Here is a 21,160-nt window from a genome sequence, read left to right on the forward strand (position 1 = left end):
CTCAGATCACAGTCTGACATCCAGCAGATCCTCTCCATCCAACCATCTTATAATAGATAGAAAACCAATCAGTATTTGGATGAAAGTATAAATCTAGGGTTATTTTTTAAATCTGGGTTACCTTGACATTGTATTTAGTAATATTAACTTTTACAATATATTTAATATTTTTAATAATATAGTTATTCATATTTTAGTTTTAATATAAAAATTACATTACAATTATACATTTTTGAAAATATTAGTAAAATATTTTTTTAATATAAATAAAAACGTTTCATCATTTGTATCATTGCAGTATTTTTCACAGCGAGTGTAATTTAATAAATAATACTGCTTTTGTGAGTTTTTTTTTAAATGTTCAGCGTTCATAAACCCGCAAAGAGCACCTCAACTCGGCCAGACCATCATCTGGAATTTATTATAATCTATTATTTGTTCCAGAGCAAACCGTTTTCGCTGAGGGCAAAATCAAATTTTCATAAGTTTATATTTTATATAGTAACTTTAATGATGTATATCAGAGCGCTGCCTTTGTACTTTTGACGGAATTGCTAAAGCAACTTTTATGATGGCTGCTGTTTATTAAATATTATAATATTTTATATAAATAATATTGGTATTTAATAATAATATTTAGTATTGGGAATTGGCGTGTGTGTGTGTTCATGAGGGTGATTTTAGTTACATTATTCCACCATTAGATGGCGACAAGAGACTGTTTTTATGAGTGAGTCATCAGTAAAGACTTATATATTAAAAGAGACTGAAACGCAGTTGTAAACAAGGAACAGTGTTGCCAGACGTATGATAATTATTGTATTTGTATGATAATTTTGACCACTGTACGATGTATGATCAATAAAAAAAATTAAAAAAAATCCATAATGTACGATAATTTCAGAATTTTGTAACACTTTGAGCACTATGTTGTGGTCCATGACGGCATGAAATTTATACCCTCTAAACATCTGGCAACACACTGGCTTCCAATGACAGCGACTCAAAGGTGGATTTTGGACCTTCCCACTAAGATATTTATCTATTAAAAAAAAAAGTTGTTTGTCAAGATAAATAGCTGTATTCTGTACGTTTGACTCGTGTTTGATCGTTTTCTTCCAAATACAATCATTTTGAGCTACTACGACAAAGAGCCTATCACTTTCCTCAGCAGGCATTCAAACTAATGTTTTATTGTGGATATGAGATTGAGCTGAAGAATGAATGCTGTAAGAGATGAAGGTAATCACGATCGCTTAGTCAATCACTCTCTCATAACACTCTACTCCACATAATACACTGCTTTTAGTACAGTAATACAATAAGCTTTTAATGAAGCAACTCAACATTCCTTTGTTACTCGTTCTAAAGTAACGTTTTCAAATTAGTAACGGAGGATTTAGCTGTTAAACTGTTATTCTGAGATTTGAATCCATCGCGAAAGGAAGTAGTTCTGCATACAAGATGTTTTTTAAGACACTCAGTAGTTGTTTCATGTGGAATTGAACTGTTGTATAAACATATAGACATATACATATTTTAATAAAAAAAGCCTCTTCATTGGCTCTCATTGACACAACTGAGGTATTAAAGATTTCTTTTGAGATTGTTCTCTCCTGCAGGCTGTCTGTGAGAAACAGAAATATATATATATATTTTTAACAGTGCTGCTTTCCCCCATCTAATAATCCCACGCTGAGACTGCTTAAGTAAATGTCATCATTTCTGTTGAGTTCTGCACTTGATGGATGACCGCTGCAATTTCAACATCGCATGTCACTGAGACCACTAAACATCCTTGTAACTGGATGTTATTGTTGCAGGTCTCACAAGGCTCGTTGACAGGGGAAGTAGTTGAACCTTATCTGAACCAATCACAGCCTCCGCTCTGACATTATGACAAATCCCATTCAGTCCTATTCAATTACTTTCTCTCTTTCCTGTCTCACTAACTCAGACAGTTCAAATGTCAGTAAAATCTCTGCAGGACAACACAAACCCTCAAAAAGTGTTGACGGCTCTTGCTAGGGGATGAGAATTGTGACATCTGCTAATCTAATGTAGACTGCAGTCTCTTGGGGCTGGATGTATAAGACAGGTCTGTCTGCAACAACGACCAGAGAGCATGGGAAAGACAGCAGACATGCCTTTGTGTCTCACCTACATTCACTGGAAAATCATCTTACATTCTCGCCTAATGGTCCTTTAGACATAATGTTCACCTTTGAGCTATTAGCAGCCAGAGGTTTTAACATTGTTGTGCAATAAATTGAGCTGGATAATGTCATCGCAGGACCTGCATTATCGTTAATCCACCTTCTGAGATTTGGACAGTCTCCATTATGTGGGCTGGAAATGCACAATTATCCAGATGCATGACTGGGAAAGATATTTCTATGCACAGTTGATATATGACAGTAGAGAAATGCAGACCAAGTATTTATGAACAAAACTTTCAAATAGAATATTTTTTTCATATTGTCATAATAATTATATATTAATTAAATATGCAATAATGTACATATTTAATGAATAATAATATTGTGTGTGTGTGTGTGTATATATATATAATATCTATATATATCTATATCTATATATATATATGTATATATATATATATATATATATATATATATATGTATAAATTATTTATACTTTAAACATTTTAAATATTTAGATATTTATAAAAATGTTTTTAATTATTACATAAAAATATATTCATTAATAATAAATGATTTTATATATGTGTGTGTCATAATCATATAGAATTAAATGTTCATAATTTATTAATCTTATATTTTACTAAAATATAAAAACTACTTTGTATTAAATATTTTAACATATATTTTTTTTATTTTTTTTTCATATTTTTTTTTTATTTTTTTTTATTTATGTATTAAATATAATTTGTATTAAATATTATTTTTCCCTTTTAAAATTAATAAAGTTTTCATGAACTAAAAGAAGTAGTAATTCAGTTCAACATGACCTTCTCTTTGTGCCTTGGAATTAAACCGGCTGTTTTAGTAGCTGTACCTTTTATGATTTATATTTGTGAATGACCTCTGTTATAATTGGCTACCATCTTTGTATGCGAAATAAGTAATAATTCCTGGCCATCTTGCTAAATCCCAGTGTTTATATATAAATGTGTGTTAAAATGAACTCTTTTGCAGCTTATAGTTTTCAGAAACAGTCTGGATGGATATTAGAGTTCAGAAGAATTTTCCACAATACAGCCTTTTTAATCTAGCAGAGCTACAGTGATCCATGAGGAACCATTAGAGAGCATTGACACCCCAAAGTGCCACGTCAGCTCTTCAGATAACTTTAAAGAGAGGAACGCACGAAGATAAGCAAAGAGAGCCAAAAGGCATCTTTTTAAAAGCATCTGAGTTGGCTCCAAATCACTCAGAGAATGAAGCACTAAACCACAGAGCCAGAATGACAACAGAGAGATGGGAAGAGATCTCCCTAAAGCTGTGCCTTTCATCTTTCTTATTCATGAAAGCAAATAATCATGCAGAGAACACAATTGAAAACACACAGCTAATGGATATGACAAGCAATATGCGTCTGGAAGAAGTCAAGCATGAGTATGCTTTTTAAAGAAGGCTCTTCTGCTCACCAAGCCTGCATTTTTTTTTTTTTTATCCAAAACACAGCAAAAGCAGTAATACTGTGAAATATTTTTACTGTTTAAAATAACTGCTTTCTATCTGAATATATTTTAAAAAGTAATTTATTCCTGTGATTTCAAAAATGAATTGTAGCATCATTACAATATATATGACAAGTACACTAAGTTGAACACTTGATGGTTTTGAAACAATAGTCATAGTAAACTGCACAGTAAGCAATCACATTACAAATAACCTGATTTATTCTCCTCCTCTTTCTGTTTTGTCCAATAAAAAGCCTCCTGACAGACAAACAGGCTCCATGTTCATGCCACCCACCTGGGTTGTAGTTTAAGTCCATGACAGGATGGGAGCTCTATCTATCCAGCACAAAGCTCTGTCCTGCTCTTCTCATCTGTGCATTTCTCAAGGTTTCCTTTCTCTCATCCGGTTTTAATCTCCTTTCAGCATGATATTCACTGTGCCTGAACTGAAGGAGTCAAAGCATCACTGGTCAACAGGTTCTCATGCGTGTGCAGATCCCGCGGTGTTGAGCGCTGTGTCATTGGCTCGGATGGTGTTCAGTGATGCACTGTGACGATCTAGCGGAAGGCGAGCAGGGGAGCGTGGCTCATAAATCATGACCGCCAAGGCTCTTGGGGGTCCCGGCCTGGCCTGTAAATTTGACGATCGAAGAGCGGGCACTCAGCCAAACAGCTCGGCCCCTCACCATGCTCTATAAATACAGACAGAGCTGCTACCGGTCGCTACAGCGAGGAAACTGATTCCTCTAGTTCCATTTCCTGTTGCACTTTGATCCGTGAAAAGCTTTTAGAATCTGCTAATTTTAAATATATAATTAATAAAATAATATATATATATATATATATATATATATATATATATATATATATATATATAATATATATATATATATATATATATATATATATTATATATATATATGCAATATGCATAATTAAATAAACAATAAAATAAAAAGAAAACAAATATTCAACATGCATAATATTTAACATGTATGTATCTATTATTAAATTAATAATATAACCACATATATATTTAAAACCAAAAACATAAATAATACAATAATATGTTTCATGTATTTATAAATAAGTAAATATTTAATACATGTTTTTTTAAATATATAATAATAAAAATAGCAAATAAATATTTAACATGCATGCATAAATACGATAAATATGATAAATAGATAATAAATAATTATTTAATTAAATACTAATTAATTTTAATAAATATTTAACGTAAGTATTTATTGATAATTAACAAAAACAATCAATGAAAAATAAATAGATATTTAAAACGAATGAATGAATGGCATTTTTGGAGCTTAGCTGCATCTGTCCCCATTCACTCATTCTAAGCAAATAAGCTTTTTACTGATGTTATATGTCTGTGAAATGACATGAGGGTGATTCATTAAGACTGTTCCTTCACGTAAACGTTACCCAAATAGCTTTAGCATCCACTGACCCAGCAGTCAATGACAGTCTGTGACAGTTTAGGTCGCTGACACTGTGTGAAAACTGCTCTGTGTGCAACCACAGTGTGTATTCCGCTTATATCTGCTCTGCTGGATATGTCAGCGGTGCAAAACAGGTCTAGAATGTTCCCTAGAGTGTCAACACTGTGTTCACTTACACATGAACTATAGATGTTAAAGCCAAATTTAATGTAAATGCTTAACCTGATCTGAGCTGGTGTGTGTTTGTGAGAGACAGAAAGAATATTTCGAGGGGCTTGAAGTTTGCTATGACAGCCAAACATCCTCTCCGTTACCAGGTTATGTAAGTGTCTGTGTTTCCCGTTTTGTCTCTGGCATCTATATGCCTGCTCACACACATACACACAGTCACTCTTCATAAATATACAGACTTCTTGACCTCTCACCTAAAGTGAAATTCCAAAACCCTTTGTCTGTGGGCAAAACACACATTTCATCCTGCAGGATGAATAATAAAGTGGTTTCGCAACAGTAACCAATGGGGTGGAGCTTTACAAAGGGCCAATTTGCATAAACATTTAAATTTATTTTGATTATGTATTGAGAAACAGCACAGACATTGAATCTTAAAGTAGAATGACCTATACTGTGTGTTTATGGCCTCAGGTCTGTCTGTGGCTGTAGCTGAAGATTTGAAAGAAGCCAAGAGAGAAAGAGCAAGACCTTGAGAAAGACAGAACAATGGCAAACTCCTTTTCCTTTCCTCTGTCTATCTCAATCATGCCGAGCACAAAAGACATATCCCACACCAGGAGCATTCTGGGATATCTGCTGTTCCCTCATGTTATTGCGGCTGCTGTTTTCAATCTCGGGTGGCATCAATCATTTCCTTTGACGAAGAGCCCACTCACAACTTTAGCCATTTTAGATAAAGGCCTCAGGTACCACACAGTTACACTCTATAATCCCCAGTATCCACGATTCAGCAAGATGGTTTGTGATTTTAGTTTTAAAATGCTTTAATCTAACTCTTTCGTGCTTGCTGAGCGGATAAATTATACATAACTAAAACTAAAACTAAAAACTAAAACTTAATATTAAATAATAATACAAAAAAACCTGTAGACTAAAGCATTCAAATGTTATTGCTTTCAAAATAGGACATAGAGATAATATTCCTATGGTCAAGATCTGCAGATTCTGACATCTGGAAATCATAAAACACTCAGTAAAAATGGCTGACATATAGATGTGAGGAAAAATAAAGCTCAAATCACCACTTCCTCTGCCAAGATGAGTCCGGTGAACTTAAATAAACATCAGAGGCTATTTACGGCGTGTGAGAGCTCGTGATGACAGCAAAAGCATTTGAGTTTCCTCTCAGCTCAGGATAAAAGTCCAGAGAACAGCAGAACCTGCCTGCATAGGTTCAGCTCACCCCAGACCAGCTTCCCTGACCTAAATCCTGAGCTGAATAATAAAAGAATGAAATTCAAGAACTTTTCTCAACAACTCAAGTACTCTAAACCTGAAAGCATACATAAACCTTTTAATAAGAATCAGCTAACAGGTCTCAGATCAGCACGAGACCTGCTAATACCCACACAGAGTCTAGCTGTGATATGAATCCCTCAATTTGTCCCTCAGCTATACTGGTCTCAATCAGGTCCGAGATTGTGCTATCAGCACCCCCACAGACACTCCTGACTTAAGAAATATAAGTTCCTGAAGCCATGACAGCTCTCACACGAGACCAGAGGCTTATGAAAGACCAAGACAGACAAGGGATTAATCAGACTTGAATGAAGTGAACGATGAAACAAATCAAGTACAAACTCTTCTTTTGGTCCCCCAGGCTACGATGTGAGAGATGAGGGGACGAGGAAAACACGGCGTGCGACAACATGATTCAATGAATGACCGCCATCAATCACACACTTCAGAGGACGGAGGAACAGCGGGGGAAACAGACTGAAGGCAAGAATGAAAACAGCAGGAGAGCTCAGAGAATTAAACGAACACACACACACAGACGTCAGCCCTCACAGCTGGGCCCAAAACCGTTTTTTTCTTCTAAACAGTTCTTTAATCTGCGCGAAACATTGACGAAAGTTTGAGCTTCAGTGCATAAGGATCTGAATAGACTTCTGGAAACATAAAACATGCTTCATCAAATACATCTATGGTTATGTTTGGACTGGAATACACTGTAAAAAAAAATTTATGATTATTGTAACTTTTTATTACTATTTTAGTTTTTTTACTGCAAAATATCACATCTAATTTAATGTTTTATTTGCTCTCTATGTAATTATTTGTGAAATTTACTAGCATTTTTTGAGTAACTTTTTTTTTTTTTGCATACTCGTTCACAAAAGCAGTGTTTTAAGTTGGATGATGTTACTAATGGGATATTTTCAAACACAATGCCATTTATGCCACCTGACAGATTTATGTGGAAGGGCTGAAAGGAACATAAAGATGATAGACTGTGGTGTTCAATTACTTTATCAAAGCAGATTCAATGTATAGAGTGAAAAGGATGAATTTGATAAGCATCTCCTCCTACAAATCATACCACAGTGAGATATTGCTGCTGAAGATGGATTGCAATAAATAAAGTTGTTGGAGAAGACCAAGTGTGATAAAACTGAAAACCCATCTTTATGAGAAATATCAGACTTGCTTTGTTAGGATGCGGCCCTGCAGAAACAAGCAAAGAGAGAGAGAGAGAGTGTGTGTCATGCACCTAAGGCTATTTAATTTAATTAGTCAGATATCTTCTCAATTACATTACTGGAGGATCGGAATGTTTTAAAAGGACTTCAGTGAAAAAAAATGGTTTGCTCAAAAACTGCAAACTGTAATCTTTTCAGGATCTTTTCAATGGTGCACAAGTCTTACAGGATACTTTAAGCATTTTCTTATTCTTATCTAATTTGTGGTTGAATATCTCCTTTAATAAAATGCAAATATAATTCAAAGGATGGACGATATATTTGGACATAATCTACTTACTGCCTCAGTTCATAACATGCCAGGCAATAGCTCATTTCAGCTATCTCAACTCTATTTATATTAGACAGAAGTGCAGATAAATATGAACCATGCTGACATGAAGAGGCCATAAATAAAGCCAGAAGAACAGGGGAACCCATCAAATTAGACAGGACCAGCAAAATGGTCAATGTCTGCCAAGACAAGAACACAACATTAAAGAAACACTGATCTGATTGGACAACGGTGGTGTTCTTTCACTAACAATAGTAAATGGTAAACAACTGCATTACAGGAAAACTTCTAACACTAGCAGCAGCAGTGCATGAGAGCAAACTGATACGTATTCTGTGCTAAATGTAATTTATAAGCGTTCGATTGAGCAAATTGCTCAGAGCCAGAGGGGTTCAGGAGCAGAGTGAAAGAAATCGAAGCACAAAGCACACAGTGATTCATTTTGTACGCTGCTTCTGTGAGATTAAATAAAAAACTGAGCTTTTAGCTCCACGATAAAACCAGGTATATCATTTGCACACACAAATACAAGGCATATAGCTGTTCTGTATTTACTGTGAAGGTCAAACATCTTGTAACACTATACTATGATAGCAAAAGGTCTTTTATTTTGTGTTCCAGACAGAGCATTATTTCTCAGCAGAGGTGTAATTTTAAGTCCCGCTTTCAGACCTCATACAGTGAAGGCAGTCGGGTTTGACAGGCTAATGTGGAGAGTCATCAGTTTTCTCTTGGAAAAACCCACAGTTATAAAATCTCTAATTACTCGGCAGATACGGGAAGGTCGTATCTTCAGTGAGGACACTGTCTCTGGGGTGCTTCTGACATCACTTTCTCCAACTCATCTTATTAGTGACAGATAAACGTAGCACTGCTGAATAATCACACATCATTTCTCTTCCTAAAATTAGATTACCTTCTATATAGGAACATGTAAAAAATTTAATTAGTTTTCTCTATAGAATAAAACAGAATGGAAAACATACAACATAACAAAACCAAACAAACATACTAAAACAAAACAATAGAACAACACAAACCTAAACAAAACACAACAGTCCTAAACAAAAATTCTAAAAAGGATAGAACAACACAAACTTAAACAAAACACAAAAAACCTAAACAAACATGCTAAAACAAAACAATAGAACAACACAAACCTAAACAAAACACAACAAACCTAAACAAACAACGCTAAAACTAAACAATATAACAACACAAACCTAAACAAAACACAACAAACCTAAACAAACAATGCTAAAACAAAACAATAGAACACAAACCTAAACGAAACACAACAAACCCAACCAAACATGCTAAAACAAAACAATAGAACAACACAAACCTAAACAAAACACAACAAATCTAAACAAACATGCTAAAACAAAACAATAGAACAACACAAACCTAAACAAAACACAAACAAACCTAAACAAACATGCTAAAACAAACAACACAAACCTACACAAACCTAAACAAAACACAAACACAAACCTAAAACAAAACACAAACAAACAAATCAAACCTAAACAACAAATCACCTAAACAAAACACAAACAAACCTAAACAAACATGCTAAAACAATAGAAAAGGAAGGAATAGCATCAATAAACCTATACAAACATAGCAAAACAAATCCTAAAAAACTTTTAAAAAGAGCTATAGAATAAATCAAAATATACTAAAACATTAGTATTTCCAATTGCTAGTCCTTGAGCATAGTCATTAGTCAGGCCATGCTACTAGTTAATCCACTAGTTAAGCCATTTTCAATTTTACGCAGACTATTAGGTTTGTACTTTCATTTCTATCTTCTATCTGATCAGACTGAGAAATCTGTGTATGAGGACAAACTTAAAGCATCAGTTTTTAAGTTGATAGAACTCAGATATTATAATGATGGATGTGTCTCATTTTCTAGAGTTAGAGTCATTTTTTCTGAACTTATGGTTAGAGAATGAAAAACAAGGTGCAATACACTCAGTGATTGAACACTCAATATACTGTAGGCTGCAATGTAAAGCTATTTTTTAACATAAAATGACTGAGGTGCAAATGTGGATGAAGGCGGCAGTTTCCGTTGACTGGGTTTTGGACTGACTTGTGCAGTTGCCATGGTTTCCTGTCCTGCTAGGTTAATTAACACACAGTGCTATACCATGCCTGTTAAAATGTACAGATACATGTCCTTGTTCAATCTAAATTCAGTCTGACAAATCATTTAATGCACATTGTATAAACATACACTCAAAAACACAAATATGGGCAGGTATGACAATAGTGGTTCAATCAGGAATGTTATTCCAAAAATTATCCAAAAATGAAAATTTGCTGAATTTTCACTCATCCTCAGGCCATCCAAGATGTAGATGAGTTTGTTTGTTTATTGGAACAGATTTTGTAAAAATTTGCATTAAATTCACCAATGCATCCTCTGCAGTGAATGGGTGCCGTCAGAATGAAGTGCAAACAGCTGATAAAAACACCTTAATGATGGATTTCTTTCTTACACACATGTAGCTTTTCATTTCACAAGGTGTTAATTAATGGACTGGAGTTGTGTGGATTACTTGTGGATTATTGTGATGATGTTTGGACTCTCATTCTGACGGCACCCATTCACTGCAGAGGATCCAATGGTGAGCATTTTGGTCGGACTGTTCCTTTAAAGTCTTTGAATCACCTTTGTTTTGGATACTGCTGAGCCAAACATGCTTGAAAATGTTATTAAATGATTAAATGTCATTAAAACAACGTAAGAAAAGTTTATTTGAAAAGAAACACTTGTTAAAACCATTTTTAGAGCAAATATAAGAGATCTAGAATACCCGCCAATACAATTCAATAACCGACTACAATCTAATCCAGCCAAACCAATCATCAGAAAATAGCGATTTTGTCATCAACCTTCAATCAAACATTAACATTTCAATCAAAGTGTTGTCCGACATGGTTCACCAATCCAACACGCCAAGTAACATAAATACAACTGAAGAAAATAATGGCACTGTGGTACTGTAAAATTGCTATTCATTCATCAGGCGGCCTGGGAATCCTGTCAAAAATCTAATCATATTTGGAGATTTTATTACCTTGGCTCTCAGAGAAATAATAAACTATAAAATTTGTCAGACGAAAGTCTCTGTCAATTACACTGTAATCATTCCTGGGACCCATGAGAAGACCTGCTGTAAAGTTTTCAAACAACATAACGCATCCTGTTAGGATGAATAAAGCAATAACAGTGGATGACAAAGAGCAAAACAAAACCACAATTCAGATTCTTTCAGAATATATGTGGTGTATAGTAAGTCATAAAGATCATTGCCCTATTGATTCCTTCAGGGCCATTAACTAATTTTTCCACAGCTCATTTTATTCTCATCGTGTATATGCATATTTATTGATCTGACTAAAAGAACTAGATGGATTTGAATGGAAATGAGTGTATGATAAGCACAATAACGGCTCAATGGATATTTAAAAGCCAGCATAACATCTGCAGTGATAAATCATTTGACACATCATTGCTGTAAATGGCTAAACGGCCACTTGGGGGCATCAGCGTCCTCTTTTTGAAGACAACAGCCATCAAATCAGAAAATAAAAAGTTCTAAAAATATTCTAGGACAGACTAAATGATAATGCAGCTGTCAAATGTAGTTTTATGGCATGCAAAGAGTTGTGAGAAATTGTAAGTGGGAGTTCAGGAAGTTTTGTGAGAAAAAAAAAAAACCCTGGATTGTTTCAAACAGCAGCAGGTTTTAAAATAAACTGAAAACTTTTCATTATTCACTGACTCCCACTGTTCAAAAGATCCGCAAGAGCTTATGAGACATGAGAGATAGAAAACACTGTCTCTCTTTGCTCAGTGGGACTTTTCACTGCTAAACGTTTTTTCTACAGCTCTGGTTTATTAACCTTTCATGACCTTGTGTAGTGCCTTATAATTTCACAACATGAGAAACACAAATTTGGCCTATAGCAAAACAGTTGCCAATTATACAGTTTACTATTATTATGGAAAAATATTAGACAGCAGAATGTTGAGAATGACCAATCAGCATCAAGTTATTTGCAAAAACTGCATAATATAATAAATAAATAAATGGATTATGATATAAACAAATCAGTTAGCAGTTGGCAACTGATCGGATGCATCAATATAAATTAAACATGTTCTACTTTAACAAAAAAATCAATTAAATAAATAAATAAAAACATTTACCATGCATTTTAAAATAACACTGAATTTAATGTAAGTAGAAACGTCTCTAGGTTACGCATGTAACCATGGTTCCCAGAGGGAACGAGATGCTGCGTCGAAACGCTATTGGAGCGCCTTCAGCTTGACCATGCTCTGAATCTCGTGTATAATCAGTCCAATGGATGGGCGAGACATCACGGGCAGGGTGACGTAGAGACCAGGGAGCTTAAAAGCGTGTGCGGTGGATACAGTGCCAGCTTCTGGTAGAATTAAGGAAGCGCTCGCAAGGATGCCGGAAGTATGGCAATGAAATGCAGCGTCTCGTTCCCTCTGGTAACCATGGTAACATGCGTAACCTAGAGACGGTCCCCTTCAGGAACTCAAGCTGAGTTGGAACGCTATGGGAACGAGTATGCCCATGCCACCAGACTTGGAAATCCCTGCCTAGTGTGGAAGAGCACAGCTAAGGCGAGAGAAAAGGAGCCAGGAGTGGTGCAAAATGCAGGTATAAAACCTGACAAAGTAAACGGAGTGGACATCCCGCAGCATCCTGAAGGCCAACTTCTGGAGGAGTAAGCCTTGACCCCCAAAGGAGAGGGGAGATCAAAGTCTCAAGGCTATGGAATAGCATCCCAATCCACTAATTAGCATAAGCTCCACCTGGCCGGAGGCCTCAGCGCACCGCAGAGGAAACATGTAACTAGTGGGTCTCTCCTGAAAGACTGACCACCAAGAGGGGCGTGGTAAGCAGCTAGAGCCACCACGGAAACCTTCAAGGTGGAGTGGGATGACCCTGCGGAGAACCGTGCCTGCAAGAACTCCAGCACTGAACCAACTGGGCAGTTAACTGGGTCGAGCTGGCGGTTGCCGCATCAAGAAGTAAAGGTTCACTTCAAGGAGTACAGTTTCCTCGTGGAGGGAGCTCTGGACTAGAGTGTGTTAACACATAAGCTGTGTTTCTCCACCCGTAACGTAGCGCAGGCAGGGAGGAACACACAGTCTAAAATACCGTCTGCTCTCGCCCTTATGCTTGACTTTCGCCTTAGACATGGCTTATGCTTTTACTGGGATAGACAACAATAAATAGAACTGACACACACAGAGCACTTTGCTGAATGACAGAAGCTGCCGTTGTATCCACCACACGTGCTTTTAAAGTCCCTGGTCTCTACGTCACCCCACCCGTGATGTCTCGCCCATCCATTGGACTGATTACACACATGATTCAGAGAATACATAGCGTTTCGACTCAGCTCGAGTTCCTAAAGGGCAACAAATAAATATTGAATACTGAATGTTACTGAAAATATTTCACACTGGCTGATAGCAATCATTTAAAAAAATAATTAGAGATATCAAGAATGAATGAATGAATGAATAGATAGACAGACAAAGAGATAGATAGACAGACAGACAGATAGACAAAAATGTAAAACCGTTACGAACAGCCATGAAAGTGTGTTGGATTTAACACTGCTTTAACACTGCATTTTTAAAATGAAATATGTTCCATCCAATCAGTGTTAAAACCAACTTATAATTAAAATCTATTTCAATGTTGATTTATAAGCATCTAACTGATTTAACGCCCTTTTGCGTGTGTACATACACCCTCCAAATATCCCGACAGAAAAAAAGAATGTTTGCCTAGAGGGGAAACCACATGCACGACTCTGATTCCACATCCTCTGCACATGTTTCAGCATGAGGCCCACATACAAAACCAAACATCTACGTCATGGTGCTCTCGCTCCATCTGGAGAGGCAGATAATGATGCCATCCATATGAATAGGACGCTCTCCGGCAGAACAACTACTCAAACAGCCTCGCAGCAAACAAACAAGTCTTTCAGAACACGCTGGAGGGGATCTCATTTATACCTTCCTCTGTCGGCTCCAATAACAACTTCAGGCTTTTGTGTTGGATGGAAGAGCTTAATTTTATGCATTACCTGCGGTATTATTCTCAGGTTCTCAGAAGCTTTTAATTATTGCTATTATTATTATTTTTATTTTTGAGCAAGTAATGACAGAACTTGTAGTAACATCACAGATCTTTAACCATCAGATTATAACATCACATGTCATCTGCTATATTTATAAAACAAAAGGATCACATGATGCACTTCCCAGAAACCTTTGCTACGCTGTATGTCTCACTGGTCACGCCCCATGTCAAACCTAAGCTCTCCACAAAGTTCAACCCACATATAGTCAGTCTGACCTACAAAAAGTCCTACAAACCCTGCATGACCCTGTATCATCTGCTGAGAACCAGATACAGAATACAATATCATTTGCTGAAAAAAATAATGGGATTAATTCAAGCTCAAGAAGAGAAAAATATAATATTTATGTTTTCAGACATATTTGATCTATTATTGAGATACAGTATAAGTTTGGCAAACAAGTAGGAGCTTTATTTACATAAATTAAAGTAACATTTCCAGGAAATGATCATGATGCCCTGTTTAGAATAATCCACAAAATAAATAAATAAATAAATAAATTACTTAAAATAAAAATTTAATAAAATGAAAAAGAAAATATTTATGACTAAATAATAAATTAAAATGATTTTAAGTAAAACATATTTATTCACAAAAGAGTTTTCTGTAATAAGTAGCTTTCTAAGAAGCAGTCAAATATTCAACAAAATATTATTTGTAGTTGTATGGCATACAGCCCAATTATAGCTAATGCCGAAATAATTTTAAGGGAAAATGTAATTTAAGGGAAATGTCATTTGGGATAGACATTGCAATCATAATCAACAACAGATGACAGATAGATAGATAGATAGATAGATAGATAGATAGATAGATAGATAGATAGATAGATAGATAGATAGATAGATAGATAGATAGATAGATAGATAGATAGATAGATCACACTCACACAATAAAAATACAATAGTTATTGTATACTAAATATTCTTGGATAATGTTTTGGACAGTTCTGTAACTTGTCATTTAAAGTCACTCCTAAATGTGTAATTTTAGGAACCAGTGATTCCCAAGTCATTTTAAGTCTGGAGCCCAGTAGCATGTAGCTCTATTCAGAGGAGACGGGAGTAACGGTCAGCTTGTTTCACGCCCTGACTAAGCTCCTTCACGCCATCTTTAGCGGGTCGCACACACCTGGACTCGGGCCAGTCTGCACAGTCAGGACAATAGACGTCTTTGTTCTGTCTTCTTCCATATCGCAGTTCTTGCTCTTTCTCTTCTTGCAGGACAGATTTAGCTTTCTGGAATTTGTTTGTCTGATGTTCATTCTGATTCTCTTTGGGGTCCTTCATAGCAGTTCTTCTACTTTCCATCTGCTTGGAACAGACAATAATGTGACCAAATACCATCCCGCACTCCAGAAACATTCTCTGATACAGCTGTGAAATATCCAGAAGGTCGTCTTATTCTCATCAAACAAAGCCATTCAAAATATCAAGAATGAAATATCGTCTATATTGTTTCTGCATAGTACTTGACTGAATCATTTAAATGGATTGTTCAAATGTTTCCAAAGCAAATCTGTTTTGAACATTTGAACGGACTAGAGACTCACATCGAAAATTCCCCAATAAACTGTAGAAGTGAAAAGCCTCATATGTTTTGAATACATAATGCTAATAACATTTCTACATGGAAGTGAGAGGCTTTGTTAGAGTGCCGTTTAGAATGAAAATAAATTTGCATGTCTGTGTGTTTAATGCAAACATGCAAACCTGTCTGTCGCCTGCACATGGAAATAGTTCCGCGGTTTTAGTTCCTATCAATGTACAAGTTGTTATATAAACACATTTGAGGCACGTCCTTTCATTCGACTTTCACATTTTCAAAATATGTCATGCAGGATGTAACTGCCTTGCATGAAAAGCAAAATGGGATCTGTACCATTTGGAGTTTCCATGTCTAGTACTTCACTCAAAAATAAAAATTCTGCAAGTATTTATTCACTTTCATGTTATTCCAAACATGCATATTTTTGGCATAGAGTGGTAGCATAAGTTCATTTTTGGATCTAGTCTGTATTTTATAAGCTCACTGCTGAAAATATGTGACAGCAGAATCAGATTCTTGGCTACAGAACATGCTAGATGTGGCTCTGATTGTTTCTCCTGATGCCATCTGTGAAATATGAATTTCACACTTGGTTTGAAACTGTTTTGGCTGTGCTGGATCAGAGGGCATTTAAAGCGTGTCTAAAAATGTTATGATCAAGAAGCCTGTCAATATGGTTAAAAAATTAAATTAAATTAAATTAAATTAAAAATAATAATAAAATAACCATATAAAAAATAAAATAAAAATAATTTTATTAAAATCAAGTCCTACACTGTGTTAAGAGCAACCACTGAAGGTTAATTGAGTTGCATGTCATCTGCTGTTGCCATGGTGGCCGTAACTACATGCTCTTCCTGCCCCGTGAAAGGAAAGTGAAAGCCTCACCGCATGCGGCCTGTACAATGTGGTACAATGTGACAGATGCACAAATGAAATATGCCACACATCCTTTGAAAAATAATGAAAAGATTGTGCAGATGTGTTTTAATCATATAAATATTACTTTTTGTTCTTTCTTTAATGATTTTTTTTAGAAATGGTCCAATGCAAAGGTTCAAGGATGTTTCAAACTGAATGTTAAATCTGTAGCAAAAACCTTGCATAAATAAAAAAAAGTTTCTTATTAAACAGATTTTGAATGGAAAAGTATATGCTTTTAAAGCTAAAAATTTTCTGAAGATTCAAATAAGTCGTTTTTTTTCTTTGTTCAGATTAAAACCTTTACCTTCTCAAATACTGATGTATAACATATATATATATGTATATGTTGTATTATGTTGGTAAATATCGACAAATACTTAACTTATGAATAACATATGTATGTATACAGTTTATGTGTGTTATGTTGGTAAATATTTTAAATAACTTCCATTCCTTTATGAATGAAAATATTTATTTTAATTGGCTAAAAAAAATCCATAAATTAATTACATACTTCCTATTTTTCTGTATCTCTACCCAAACATTCTCTATCATCAGAGAAATTACAGAAATGTCAGCTATGTCCTGCTTCCTAGGTATGCTGGGTGACCTTTCACCTTGTCTATGATTATATATGTACAGCCTGAGGTGACGAGCCTATGAGCATCACATTTCTTTAAGCATGCAAGATATGATAACATAGCAGACATATAATGATATAATGATAACATAGCAGACATACATGTATAACACGCTCTCTTTCTCTCACCTGCCCACGCCAAAGACTTAAGTTACACCTAAGAGGCATGACGGGTTAAGAATGAACACGTTGTGAGTTGAAAAAAACACCATATCGTATATAATAAGCCCCTAATGCACTGAGACAACATTTATCTGGAAAGCATGTAAACATATGACATCATCATTGGCAGAATTTGAATTCCATCAATCTTAATGTAGTCGATTATGACTGCATTTTGAACATAAGTTTTTGTATTTAAAAATAATAAAAAGTTTTAATATTTGTGGAACAAAAACAGCTTAAACAGGAAAGTCTTAGCTGGTTAAAACTGGTTTTTCTGCCTGCCCAGCTGAAAAGTGGCCCAAAACCCTCTAAAACCAAACCACCAAGCCAGGTTAGGCTTGTTTATGCATCGTTTTTTTTCTTTTTTCTCTAGGATGAATAACACAACTAAGTACACACATAGCAAATTCAAGTTTGTCTAGTAGAAGTTAAAGTATTCAACTAAAATAGCTAGTAAAATGGTGTAACTGGATTTGAACCAATGTTGGCAACTTAAATCGCATACATTAGTCTAACTGGGCCTGTTTGTGATTCTCGCTACATTAGGACTGTCCTGGCAGGGAGTCGAAGCTAAATGTGAAATAAATTGGCATGCAAATTACCAGCGATCAAGTCAAAGAATAACGTCTGAACAGTTGGAGATTAACGAGAGGACACGACTCGTTCTCCGCTGCGAAGACATACAGACAGCAGCGAGAGCGTAAATAAACAGCACAGCAGAGCAGCCACGACCTTCAGACAAAAGCCCCCAGATTCCTCTCAGTCACCCTCGGACCCCCTGACAAGAGCCGTCCAATTAAACACTGATTAACCACGGCTGTAATTCTACTCAGGTTCATGTCAGCCGAGACCCGAAGAGAATCAGACTACTTGTGGAAAAACAAAGGAACGTCAAAAGAGTAATGTTTTGGAAATAACATTCATTAATCATAATAATATTAACAAATATTATCTCAGAAAATAATTCAAAATTAGTTGAACTGAAACATGAATCAAATATTCATCTGTTGAGCATCATTTTCTTTATTATTATAAGTGTTATAAGATATCTTAACTTGCATGTTTTATTTATTTATTTATTTTCTTTGTTGGAAGAGGTCGATAATAAATCTGCAATGACATTAACTTCCACTATGGCTGTGCAGCACGGACCCAGAGTCCTGTGGTTGCAGTAGCTTTCTGACCCTGGCTTTGACATTCATCTTCAGAATGAGATTACAGCTCTTGTAAATCTCACATCCTCCAAGTTTTGGATGTCACCTGGTCCTGCCAGTGCATGTGAGGGAGTTTTGTGCTGTAATTAAGTCAATCTCAAGGTGAGAAAAACAGTTTGCCGCAGGAGATTTAACAATCACTTCATTACGCTCTCATTTAAGTACAGGTCAGAAAGAAAGAAAGATAGAAACAGAATGAATTAAAAAAGTAACAACTGAATGAACAAACTGAACAACTGAATAAACCAAAGAAGAACAAAGGAAGGTATGACAAAAAAGAACAAACAAAAAAAGTGAAAAAGAAAAACAAAAAAGAGAGAAGAAAGGGAAAAGTTAGAGAAAATGGAAAAAGAATAAAAATTTGAGAAAGGACGAAAGAAAGAGTGTAAGAAATAAAAAAGACAGAAAGAATGAAAGAACTTCTGAACGAACAATCAAATGAATCAAATTAGTGCTCAAGCTGAACAATTGAGTGAACAAATGTAAGAAAGAAAGAAAGAAACAATGGAATATTTCAATGATTCAATTGAGCAGTGAACAAACATGCAAATAAACAAATGTAAGCACAAGCAGAAAGAAAGAAAGAAAGAAAGAAAAGTAAAAGAAAGAAAGGAATAATCAAATGAGTCAACTGAGCACTGAACAAACATGCAAACAAACAAATGTGAGCACAAGCAGAAAGAAAGAAAGAAAGAAAAGAAAGAAAGAAAGAAAGAAAGAAAGAAAGAAAGAAAGAAAGAAAGAAAGAAAGAAAGAAAGAAAGAAAGGAACAGCTGAAGGAAAGACTTAAGGAACTGTTGAAAGAACAGAGGTACAGTCAAATGAGTCAATGGAGGACTGAACGAAGAAGCAAACAAACAAAAAAACAAATGAAAGAAACAAACAGACGAAAAAGAAAACAAACAAAAAAAAGAGACAAAAGAGAACAATACAACAAAATAACAATGGAAAGACAGAAAAGAAGAAACCAAACAAAGCAATCAACACGTGGTATTTTTTTCTCAGTCTCAGTTGATGATTCTGCAGGTGTTCTCTAAAACCACACAGATTCACTTCCCCATCTGCAGGTTCTGCCCCTTGAACTCTCACTGAATCCCACTCATGTCTGTACTGTAAAACAAACCTTCTCACTTTGATGACCTTCATGATGAACACACACACACACACACACACACACACACACACACACACACACACACACACACACACACACACACACACACACACACACACACACACCAGTAGATGCAAACTCAGAGGGATTATTTGCACTTCAGCTTCAAATACTCCACAGATATTCCTGCAGAAAGAGAAGAAATGCTCTTCAACCCATTTCATCCTGCAAGTATTTTTGTGGTTGCACAAACTGTTAGCTTCACTTTTTCTCAGTTCCCCATTATTACCCAGATTCATTGGACGTCAGTGAGTTAAAAATAAATTAGAAGTTGATAAATAAAGGATCAGTGAGTAAATAGTGGTCCAGATGGGGAGATGATGAAAGATTATGAGGCAGGAGCCATTTTCTGCCTGGTTTGGAGTCATGAAACAATGATGTCGGTTTAGTGTTTGTTTTAATTTGCTTTTACAGAAAAATCTGCTTGAAATTTGTCGTGCTGTGGTATGATCACCGTGCACTCTGAAACCAGGTCTGATATTTCATTCTTGTGTTCGCTGGGGCAGCAAAGTAATTATTCACATTATTATGACAGTAGATTTGTCTGCGTGATAGAGAAATATATTGTGAGCTGTTGGACTGCAGCAACAGATGGAGCAAATTTGAACCCCACATATTAAAACCTTCAAGAAAAAAGGTTTTAATTAAAATCCAATTTTGCGTTCATGAGGTGCTCTATTTTCTCTCATGGTCTGAAATCCAAAGCAACAGACCTGTGAAATTGGAAAGGAATCCAAATAAGCCTACTAGATTCCGGAAACTTCGAAATGAACGTTTTGAGGTGACAGACAGATAACGTCATTTATGTTGATAAGCATTGCTGTATCAGTCAAAAATTAATCCAAGAATGTGAGCTGAATGTGTAGGCCTATGTGATTCAGTGAATCTCAAGTACATGTGCAAACTCTGCAAAAGCCAAGGTACTACAATGTTATAAAAAAATAATTGGTTCTGCCAGTTATATCGTTATACCAGCAGATGGCGATAGGTGACTTTTTCGCCGTTTATACAACCAATTGTTCAAAAATGCTAATTTATGAGTCACTGAATCATTCTCTCAATCGATTCGTTCAAAAACACTAATTCATGTAGAAACAAAACAAGTGAATACTTTTATCAGTGAGTCAAAATCATTCAGCCATTTCGTTCAATACACAGATTCAT

The 21,160-nt window shown here is 35.4% G+C and overlaps 1 protein-coding gene across 3 annotated transcripts in view; it reads right to left on the bottom strand.

The window, feature by feature from the left end:
• LOC109045983 (rho GTPase-activating protein 24-like) overlaps positions 1-21,160 on the bottom strand; it is a 98,544-nt gene that overhangs the window by 36,727 nt on the left and 40,657 nt on the right. The window contains exon 1 of one of the 3 annotated variants that reach the window (XM_042748548.1): positions 3,960-4,196. The exons of the other annotated variants lie outside the window; for them this stretch is intronic. Coding sequence (XP_042604482.1) covers positions 3,960-3,981 — 22 coding nt within the window. The 5' untranslated portion in view covers positions 3,982-4,196. Of the gene's footprint in view, positions 1-3,959; positions 4,197-21,160 lie in introns of those variants that run through there. 3 annotated transcript variants of the gene reach the window in all.

This window comes from Cyprinus carpio, chromosome B21 (genome assembly GCF_018340385.1).
Source record: "Cyprinus carpio isolate SPL01 chromosome B21, ASM1834038v1, whole genome shotgun sequence".
NCBI classification, from domain to species: domain Eukaryota; kingdom Metazoa; phylum Chordata; class Actinopteri; order Cypriniformes; family Cyprinidae; genus Cyprinus; species Cyprinus carpio.